This window comes from Citrus clementina, unplaced genomic scaffold, assembly GCF_000493195.1.
Source record: "Citrus clementina cultivar Clemenules unplaced genomic scaffold, Citrus_clementina_v1.0 scaffold_9, whole genome shotgun sequence".
NCBI lineage: Eukaryota > Viridiplantae > Streptophyta > Magnoliopsida > Sapindales > Rutaceae > Citrus > Citrus x clementina.
In genome coordinates this window covers 19,410,146-19,421,306 of record NW_006261964.1, presented here as the reverse complement: position 1 = coordinate 19,421,306, position 11,161 = coordinate 19,410,146, and the positions used below count along the sequence as shown (strand labels likewise).

General features: G+C 33.5%; 1 protein-coding gene across 2 annotated transcripts; it reads left to right on the top strand.

Annotated features, from left to right (window-relative positions):
• The first annotated feature begins 235 nt into the window (after positions 1-235).
• Positions 236-7,836, top strand: LOC18033444 (transcription factor HBP-1b(c38)). Of its 2 annotated transcripts, none has more exons than XM_006421034.2 (11): positions 236-349; positions 2,001-2,104; positions 2,638-2,711; positions 2,807-3,001; positions 3,253-3,330; positions 3,426-3,485; positions 3,669-3,746; positions 4,055-4,106; positions 5,117-5,388; positions 5,933-6,181; positions 7,162-7,836. In XM_006421034.2, exons 2-11 carry the CDS (start codon positions 2,077-2,079, stop codon positions 7,306-7,308), a joined length of 1,233 nt encoding a protein of 410 aa, XP_006421097.1. In that variant the 5' UTR covers positions 236-349; positions 2,001-2,076; the 3' UTR covers positions 7,309-7,836. The 2 variants fall into 2 exon arrangements, with proteins under 2 accessions (XP_006421097.1, XP_006421096.1); XM_006421033.2 differs by lacking the exon at positions 236-349 and adding an exon at positions 560-729.
• Positions 7,837-11,161: the final 3,325 nt, after the last annotated feature.

The window sequence follows — 11,161 nt, the reverse complement described above, 5'->3', positions numbered from 1 at the left end:
GATTTATGTTTATTTCATGCATTTAAATTTTCTAAATCTCCCTCTTAAAAAAATAGCTTAATCACATCACACAAACTATAAATACATTCTGTATTAAAATAAGTAACAAACTTGATGAGGAAATAAAAATCCAAATTAATGATAAAATAAGAATTACTAGTGAAAAAATTGAAATAAATAAATAGAGCATTTTAAAAAAAATCAAAGCGGTAAAAGGAAAGGCAAAAAGTGGTGGCTTTGAAAAATGAAGAAAAAGGTTCGAGCAGAAAAAGACTTGGGGAGGAGAGGTTAGAATTATCTGACCGTCACGCTTCTTCTCACCCTTTAAAGAAAGTGCTCAAAATTGAAGGTACCCTTCTGTTCATTCTTTTATCTTTCTTTTTGCATTTTGTTTTTTAATTTACGTATGAGTAAACACACAAACTCATTAAAAAAAAAAAGAAAAAGAAAAACACACATACACCGAATACAAATTCATTTTTTTAAAATAAAAATACAATATTATATAATTTGATTACAAAAACCAACCAACTCATAATAAATTAATAATAATACAAACTATACTAGTCTTTTAGTCGGCCTACAATCAGAAAAAGTCAAAAGAGAATTTTGAGTATTTATCGTGAAACAAAAGCCTCTAATATTCAGCTTAGGTTTTTCCTTCTTAGTTTGAGCTCGATTCATTCAGTGTTATTTTCCTTCATAATGATTTTACTGTCAGCTTAAGAGGTTGGTCTTGAGGTTTATTTGTTACTTTCTTGCTACCAAAACGGCTTCGTTTTTTCTGTTCAGATTATATATAGTGATATTTGATTCCTGTTATGTTTTCGTAATTCCTCTTCAATTCTACAGAAGTGGGTTATAAGATATAAGAAGATATATATATATATATATATATTTTCCCGTTTTGTTAGTTTCTAGAGTTTCAAGTCTCAGGGAATTAGGTTTTAGTTAAGTTTGACTGCAGGATTTTTTAAGGGTTTTGATTTAATATAACTCTGTGTGTGTGTGTGTGTGTGTGTGTAGATATATCTATATGTTTTAGTTTCCTTAGTGTGAGGATGATGGTCAGGTGCCTTTCAATTCGAAGCTTATGTAAATTCTCACTTTGCTGAAGTTTTTAATGACCTTACTAGTTGGTATATAGTTAAGGTAGTTTTAGTTAATCAAGTATGCAGTTGAAATCAAATTCTGCCTTCTGTTTTTTTTTTTTTTTTTTTTTTTAGAGAGAATTTATCAAAAATGGAATTTAGATATTAAAGTTTTATATTCATTTGAAGGGAGCTTAATGAAATTACTTGATTTCTAATTTGTCTACAATTGAATGAGCTAACTGCGTGGATCAGATGGTAACAGCCAAGAAATGATTGTGTAATGAATTTACTAGGCTTTCATAGTCATAGTTAGGAAAGAGAAGACTACAGCTCTATTTTGTCATTCATAAGGTCCATGTAGTAACATATATGATTAAGCCGTAAGGGCCTTTCAGATCAATGCCCACATCTGAATGTTTCTTCAAATTTGCCTATCTAGGTGCTTAAATGAAGCAAAATACTTGAAATGATTGTGTTTGGTTTTACAATGATGACTCTATATCTTGCCATCTTATTATTTACCATTTTTTCTGCTTGTTTTTTCTATTGATGTTGGTGGTTGTCAGCAATTAAACATTGGCTTTACATTGTTTTGTTCTTCCTATAAATTGTTGATAAAACTTGACCATAATGCAGTCATTGATAGGCTAGATTGGCCATTGTTTATTTAAAATGACTGTGCTCTGTAGGAGTTTAGTAACAGCTCAAATCTTGAAGTGGAATGGTATTGACACATTGTTAACGTAAACTGATATGGTTGGGATGACTCCATCTCCAATCAAGAAGTTAAAGCCGCCTTAGTACCTAATTTTTGTAAATGAGCTGTTGTACCAGGGAATTTCTGTTTTGCTTTCTGAATTGAATTTTGTTTTGGTGCTTGTGGATCTTATAACTTTTGGTATTCAGTGACCCAGAAGGAAACACTATTTACTCTTCTCGAATTCTGGAACTCAGAGCACAAGATCAATCTTTTGGAATTCACATGGAGAATGCTGTTGACCTTAGCAGAAGTATGCTGTAATTATTTTTGTTTCTGTTTGCCATATGCTAGAATTTTACTCTTGTTGATTTTTCAAGAACTACCTCATCAATGTTTTTTCAGTTACCCAGTTAGAAAGAAAATCGCATTGCTCAATTATCAGTAGCTACAGACCCATAATTAGAAGAAACAATTGATTTGTTTTATGGATTTAATGTGATCTTTTATCTCCATTTACCAGCCAATCTCTTCAATTTTCCTAAATGTTATTTCCTTGGTTATTTTTTTCCTGATTCATTGTTCATAAATATCTAGTTCCAACTGACTACCAGAGGCTCTAGAGAAAATACTACTAATAACTCAATTGTAGGGCATATCTCTCCCTAGCACACTAGCAGGAAGGGCAAAAAACATTAATGTTTAGTTTATGAATATGTTTTTTTAACTTCTTGTTCACGTTTTAGCTTGTTCTGAGGGCACTTATATGTGGTAGCTAAGTTCTTCTCTGGTTTATTGGCTCTAGATGCTGACCTATATTCTTTTCATGTTTTTGGTGTGTCCTAGATAGTGTATTTTATCAAATGAAGACAGGTAACCAGGCAGTAGGAACTGATGTCCAATTTGGCACCTTGAGTAAGGTGAATCTTTGGCCTTCACTTCATTTTATTATCCTGAGATTAATGAAATTTGAAGTTACTAAGTTCTCTTTCTCTCTGTGTCACTTTGGGATTAGACACTTGCCTCCTCAGATATAAACCTTTCGTCACATATTGTGGGGTCCCAGTCAATGCCACTACAAAAAGAACCTCAATCGAATTTGATTTCTGTATCTAGTGGTCATCGAGAGAACTGGGGGGAGTCCAACATGGCAGAAGCCAGTCCAATAACTGATACGTCAACAGATGATACAGAAGATAAAAATCAAAGGGTAATGACTCTTACTTTCAGCTTTGAGCATGTGCTGCTTCTTGGAAACAATTGAGTAGCGTGTTTCTTCCATCCCTGCAGCTTGCTCTTTTTTTTTTTTAATTCTTTGTGATCCTACTTGAAAACAAAAGTTCCTGCTTTTGCTATTGATAACTGTATTTATTATACTTATTTCAAATAAAAGGTCATCTTCCGTAGTGAATTTAACTACTACGAAATGGTGGATTCTAATTGTCTGATTCTCTTGTGCAGTTTGAAAGAGGTCAATTGACAGCTGTTGCAGCTTCTGATTCTAGTGACAAATCAAAAGAAAAATCAGGGGATCAGAAGGTTACATAGTTAAGCTAATTTTATTTATATAGCCACTTATCAGCGTAATTTTATACTTATAAATTAATTATTGTTCCCCTAATATTTATTTGCAGACGTTACGCCGGCTTGCTCAGAATCGTGAGGCTGCCAGGAAAAGCCGGTTACGGAAAAAGGTATTTCCTCCTGGGATAGAGTTTGGTCCTTGTTGTGCAAGCTGTTAATGTAAAATGGAAGTGTGGCTGTATGGTGCTCTTATTATTAGTTCTATTTTCTGTACAAAGACAGTGGTTGTATTGCATCTGCATATTCTACCAAGCTTCTAATAATCCTTCCCTTCCTCCCAACTTTTACTCCAGGCATATGTCCAACAACTGGAGAGCAGTCGGCTTAAACTTACTCAACTAGAGCAAGAGCTCCAGCGTGCTCGCCAGCAGGTTTGGATAATGTTGTTCCATTTATATAGTATGGCCTAAATATAGGCAGACTCCTGTAGTTTGCGAAACATCAATAACCTCCTCTGATAGGAGGTTTGTTACAGATTAAAGGTTACATTCTTGAAACAAATTTAAGATCATGTGGAAGTTCTCAGACAAACTATAGCTTTTCATGAGGAAGCTTCTGATGAATTTTAGAACTTTCAGGGCACACTTATATTTAGACCATACTATAGGAGATGTCCACAATATTTGCCTTTTTGTTTGCATCGGATACTATTATGTCTAATTAAGTTTCTTAATTGCAGGGTATATTCATTTCCAGTTCAGGAGATCAATCCCATTCAATGAGCGGCAATGGTATTTAAACTTCACTTACCTTTACTATTGTTTATAATTTGTTTAACAGTCTGGAAACTGATCAAGGCGATGATCTGTGACTTTTTAATGGTCTGCCGATATGTTCTGTGAGATCTGTGAGATCCAAGGAAAGCATTTAAAGTCTTGCTGCAACATCAAAGTTGCTTGTTCATAATTATATTGGATCAAAATCTCTGCTGCATGAGCTTAATATACTGTATGTCTTCTGAGATGTAATCTTTTGTCCATACTGATACGTTTTTAGTACTGCACAATGGTTTCTTAAAGATGTTGTTAGTTCTCTTTTTTGATGAAAATGAATTAGGGGAAATTGAGAAATACAAAAACATCAGAAACTATCAAAACTTACCATTTTGAAAAAGAGCCCCTCTCCCCTGCAACAGAAACCCTCCTCTAAACCTTCAAATTATCTCAGGACCGCCTCCCAACTTAAATTAACAACGTTTTTGTCACTTTATTATCTGTTTTGGATTGTTTCATGCGTAAACAATATTAGGAGGAATGGTGTCATAGATTGTAGTTGTAATTTAGTTAATAACAACATATCTCTTGTTTGGTGGATGACTTTGTCCCCTATTTTTATAAACTTTCTTTGATCTAGGAAATAAATTTAAATTTCAGTGCTATCAAACTGAGATGGTTTTAGAATTTTTTCTATGCTAGGAGTGCTATGAGTGTATCAATAGATCTACCCCTGTACGTCAGTTGAAGTATTCATTTATAGGCTAGGATATGTTCTCTAGATTTTTTTAGCAAAAATAGTGAAATTTGATCTTATATGTTGGTTGATGGCGGATGTACACCTGTCCAGTATCTTTATATTTATCAGTGATTATTGTTGTGGTGAGTAGAATAAATTTAGCGTTAATGGTTTTTTCTGAGTTTGTGATCTTGGTCAGCTTGATAATTATAAGCCAAGATCACTACTGCACTAACACATCTCCAAAGCGGTATTGTGATTATATTGCTGACACCTGGATGATCTGCAGGTGCAGCAGCATTTGATGTAGAATATTCTCGCTGGCTTGAAGAGCACAACAGGCATATAGTTGAGCTAAGGGCTGCAGTCAATTCACATGCAGGGGACACTGAACTCCGTACTATCGTTGACAACGTTACATCACACTTTGATGAAATTTTCAGGCTTAAAGGCATTGCTTCAAAGGCTGATGTCTTCCACATCTTGTCAGGAATGTGGAAGACACCAGCAGAAAGGTGTTTTATGTGGATTGGTGGGTTTCGGTCATCTGAGCTCCTTAAGGTGAGTAGACTGCTCATCGCTATTGTTCCTACGGGCATCTGGCTTCTCTTTTTCTTTTATTTTTTATTTTTTTGGGTAGTTGTGGATTTGGTTGCTAAGTTGGGCAGAGGTGGTGTGAGGGGTTCATCTATATCTTCACTAGTGGAATTAAGACACAAGTACTTTTCAAATTTGGATATGTAACAAAGGCAAATAAATTATTGTTGTGAAATTTTATTTTTGATTGACATGAAGTTTATGCAAGAGAGAATTGTAGGAGAAAGCACTGGTTTTGAAAGATTGATATTTAACCGTTAAGTGTGTTGTGTTTCTTTAATTTTATAGGCTTTTTCTGTATTTTCTTTAGAACCATCATCGTTGGTTTTTTGCTTAAAGCCTCGTCCCTAACTTTTTTCTGTTGAATCACTGCAGCAAAGGCAATTTCAATTGGCCATTCTGTTTTCAGCTGAATTTATGTTATTTCAAGTTTTATTATGCGTCACATTTGCATTTCTACCAATCAATTTTTGTGCTCTGCTTTTGAGCTGAATCAATGCTCTTGCAGCTTCTTGTGAATCAGTTGGAGCCTTTAACCGAGCAGCAGTTGGTAGGCATCTATAATTTGCAGCAGTCATCCCAACAGGCAGAAGATGCTCTGTCACAAGGGATGGATGCATTGCAGCAATCTCTGGCTGAGACATTGGCCAATGGGTCACCCAGCCCATCGGGAACATCTGGGAATGTTGCAAACTACATGGGTCAAATGGCCATGGCAATGGGAAAGCTAGGAACTCTTGAAGGGTTTCTTCGTCAGGTAATTTCTTTTAAATTAATTAAGCTTGCTTGTTTTATGATGCCAGTACCAGTTTGAAGAATAATTAACATTTCCAAAGAAAATAAATAAAAGTAAAGATGTGAAATGAAAGGTCGGTGCCTCAAGGTGGGTTTTCAAGTAGCTTTTGTCAGAATCTTCTTTTCATTTTCTTTTTGACTTATTGGCAAAAGCTTGGTACTCTGAAGGTGAGATAGTTGTGGTATTTTAACCTTGTATAGACTTTCTCTTGTCAAACAAAAGCAATAAATGTAAAAGTCATATACAAAGTAAACAGATCATACATATGTGGGCTTACCACAAATAGTCACACTTCGCTTTTGACATAGGCTAACCACCAGACTGCTCTGGAATTTGGTAACCGCTGGAGACAAGAACGATTAAGTACCATAAGGCATAGAGTTGGTTGGTGTGTGCACATTTACATTATTGGATTCCCCCCCCCCCAAAAAAAGAAAAAAAACAAAAAAGAGTTATTGCTGATCCTAAATAATGTATTTGAACAGCTAGTATTCTTTTTTGTTCTTAATTATAATTGTATGACACAATTCATCAATCTGATTTTGGTGATATAGACAAATATATATTCTTTGGTCCCAATCATTCGCAATATTTTTGGATTCACCTTTTCTTTTTCCTGACTTTTCAAATTGATTTCTTTTGGAGGAAAAGTTCAATTTGGTTGTTACATGGCAAATTGTTTTACACTTTAGTCTGTTCCTTTTCCTTACATGATTTGCTGTGATGAAATTGTTTAATTCTCATGTTTTGCAAGTTCATGGGGTTATAGTGTGGCATGTTTTATACGAGTTATTATTAGATGCCAGAGTTATTTATTTCTTTCTGTCATTTAGGGTTAATAATAAATGGTCTTGAGCTGCATGCTCAATCCCTTCTGCCTGTCTTCCTTCCCATATGACAACTGTCATTTCTAATTATTGTTTATCTCTTGCAATCACCAGGCTGATAATCTACGTCAGCAAACTCTACAACAGATGCATCGTATATTGACCACCCGACAATCAGCTCGTGCGTTGCTCGCAATAAATGATTACTTCTCTAGGCTTAGAGCCCTCAGTTCTCTCTGGCTGGCCCGGCCACGGGAGTGAGAGACAGTTCCCCTTCAAAAAGTTATTCTGAAGGGTATATGACTTGGTAGATGATTAAATTATAACCACAAGTTTCTGCAGTGACAATACAAATTAATACTGGTTAGAGCTCCTCTGTTCTATATCGTTAAGGAGCAATGGAATGGCTCACATTTGCTGTATTTATAGGTTCCATCTATATCTGTAGCTTTAGATATGTTCATTTAGGTTTTGTATGCTTATTGTGTTGTAAAATAGTGCTAATAATCTGGTAATGCTTGATGTTTGTTAGAATTGAGAAATGAATATAGGTTTGTATGTAACATAGGGTATAGTTTTCAACTTCTTTATCGGAATTCAGATGATAAAATCAGGTTGAAAGAGTATTCATTTGGAAGTGTTCATTTTCTTCTGGCATTTGGTCATTTCATACTCTGAATGTAAATTGCCCAGACCCTTGCACATTTTTCAGTTAACTGCAGTGTAGAAAACTCTTTCCTCTATTTGTGTGTCTTATTATTTTCAAATGTATGGAAAACATTTAAGTGATTCTGTATCTGATCTTTTTCTTCTCTTTAGTTCAGTATATTGTTAAGATTGTTTTATGATTGCTACTCTTTTAAACGAAATGAAAACGTTGTACTAGCATATTATGAATCAGTTTCTTATTTTATCTCATTTAATTTCTTCTTGGTTTTGTTTCGTTGGTTTGGATTATTTGCACCCTAAAATTTATTATAATCATTTTTCTTCTACGTTCATCTGTTATATTTGAAAAGTTAATTTTTAGTTTGTACATTCTTTGAAATGTTAGAAAAGAAAATCCTTAGTAATTAAACTCTTTACATTAATAATTTTTATTTACTCTGCACTTTTATGAGAATTCTTAAAGAAAGATTTGAAGAATTTTTTTCTTCTTTTACAACAATGAAATTGTAAAACAAATTTATTTAGAACATTTTATTTTATTTTATTTTTGGCACCTCGAAATGGGAATGGAGCTTGTGGGATTTGTTTATTCGTGGGATTGGAAATGGGAGTAAAGAATGAGAATTATTGATATTATTTATCTTTTTTTTTTGGCACCTCGAAATGGGAATGGAGCTTGTAGGATTTGCTAAATTTGGGAATGAGAAATAAGAATTTCATTCCCACGAGATCATTGCCCATTCCTTGGTTTGACATTTTTGCCTTCATATAATTTTTAAAATTTCAATTTTATTCCCTTTACAAAATGAAAAATGATAATAATTTTATCAAATTATTATTATTATTATTATTATTATTATTATTATTATTATTAAAATAAAAATATTAATATAGTTAGAATACAATTGTTAATGCAATTGTAAGCTAAGCAATAATGAATTAGAAGTTTCTTGATCCAAAAATGTCTATTTTATGGCATGATCGCCCCGTGGCCCAAGATCTATGATGATCTATAAAACTATTAAGAAATGGACACTCATTATACAACCAGAAGATTCTATTGTCCAACGAGATTAGTTGTACAACTTGCTCATAGTATATTTGTTGTTAGACCATCCCCTTTTAAGATTGAATTTCTCCAAATTTTCTTTAAAGAATTCATGAGGATATATGTGGCCAATCCATCATCAACTTGACTGCTTTGTTTTTTTATGGTTTTGATTAATGCATCTACAGGTGGTCACATGTTTGTTTGTTGTCCTATGTAATATTGCATTTACTAGATTGCTCGCTCAAATTATAATATTAAGGGCATAGTTTCTAGATTATCTAATCAAAGCCATATGTTTTGATAATACAGGTGAGTTCATTTTTAAAACATTTGATGACTGTTATACATCTGTTGGAATTGATGTAGAATATCTAATTTTACATGTAGATACACAAAATGGATTGGTAGAATCATTGATTAAATGATTTCAAGTAGTTATACGAACTTTACTGTTACGTACATTATTATCAATATCCATATAAGGTCATGTTATTTTACATACTGCAACATTAATTCGTCTTAGACCCTATTCTTATCATTAATATTCTCAATTACAACTTGTGTTCGGTTATCTCTATATTTCCTATCGATGCACATTTGGTTATGTTGTGTAATTCCTACCTCACCCCTACAATGCACAAATATGGGACCTCTAAGTAATCTAGGGATCTATATTAGGTAGGGATCTATATTAAGGTTAATTCTCCTTCGATTATCAGATATTTGGATTCTATGACAGGTGATCCTTTTACCATACAACTTTGTGGATTATCACTTCGATGACACATTTTTCTTGCCATTAGGGGAATAAAATGTGCCTTCTAAAGTAAGAAATGAATTTTTTTTAGAAAATTTTCACCATGTCTCATTTAAATTTTTACGCCAGCCAATGTCAAACTAAAGTGCGAAGGATAATTCATTTGTAGCAAATGTAAAACAATTGCAACATGCATTTATAGATCCATCAAAAGTAATTAAGTCAACATATTTTAGTTGTTAATACATTAGTCTGGATGATTGTTCCTATTGAACAATCACGTGTAAAGGCAGCTAATGAATTATATGTTGCACGTCCTAAAGCGTGGTAAACAATTTGGTTCTAAAGATACTATTCCTCAAAAAAGGAGAATAAAAATCTGGATTCAAAAGAAAATAATACTTAAGTAATAAATGTTCCCACATTACTTGAATCACTAGATTTAGATAAACGGATTTTCCTAAAAGAGATATTGAATCAAAGGAGACTTATATCCTAGAACAGACATAAATCTCTAGAGTGATAAAAGTCCTTAGAGAGACATGAGCCTTGAAAGAGACACAAAATTCCAAAAATAAAGAAAAAGCCGTCAAATTATACTTTTACAAAAGAAATGTGGGTCGTAATAAAATTATCATCGATAGTGTATTTTCATTTAGAGTAGTTACTAAAATTACAAATGATTTTGAGCCTAACTATTGATGAATGTAGACAAATGCATAATTAAAGCATAATTGACTTCTCCAGCCAAATTTGAAGTATTTAAATTTATAGTCAAGATATTCGAAGATGTTAAACTTGTTGGATACAAATAGATATTTGTGAGAAAGTATAATAAATATAATAAAATCACAAAATGAAAGTGCGACTAGTAGTACAAAATTTCTCCCAGAGACTTAGCATTAATTATGAAGATACACATTTTCCAGTAATATATAGCATTATGATTATGGATTCACGTGGATGTGGTTAGAAATTAATCTTTTCATTTAGTTGCCTCCACCATTTGTCCTTTTTATTCCATTAATTTCAATCCATTTGATTTCAAATAACATATGAACGAGCATGTTTGGTTTTGTCTTGTCATTTTGACAAGTTACGTTTGTTTGTTTTGGCAGTTCTTTTCTTTTGCTTTTGTGGCCTCCACCTTGTGTAGTGGCCACTTGATTCAACATAATGGCTAATACTACTACTGTTGCAGAGACTAAAGTGATGGATGCGTGTGCTCAGTTGTTGATTGATGAGGAAGAGGAGGTTGGTCTGGTTTTCAAGGAGGATGAGATTCAGGCTGAGAGTGAGGGAAGACTTGATCTTCGATTCTGTTTGGTGGGGCGTTTTCTTACCGATAAGGCTATCAAATTTCCAGCGATGAAGAATACAATGACAGCTTTATGGAGGCCTGGAAAGGGTATTTGCATCAAAGATCTATCACCTACTTTGTTTATATTCCAATTTTTCCATGAGGTGGATATCCAAAGAGTGATGGATTCTGGTCCTTGGACATTTGACCAACATTTGTTTATTACGAAACGTTTGGGAATGGATGAACAGCCACAGAGTGTGCCTCTATTTCACACTTCTTTTTGGGTCCAAGTTTATAACCTTCCAATTGGTTTCCTCACGGAAAAAGTATTACA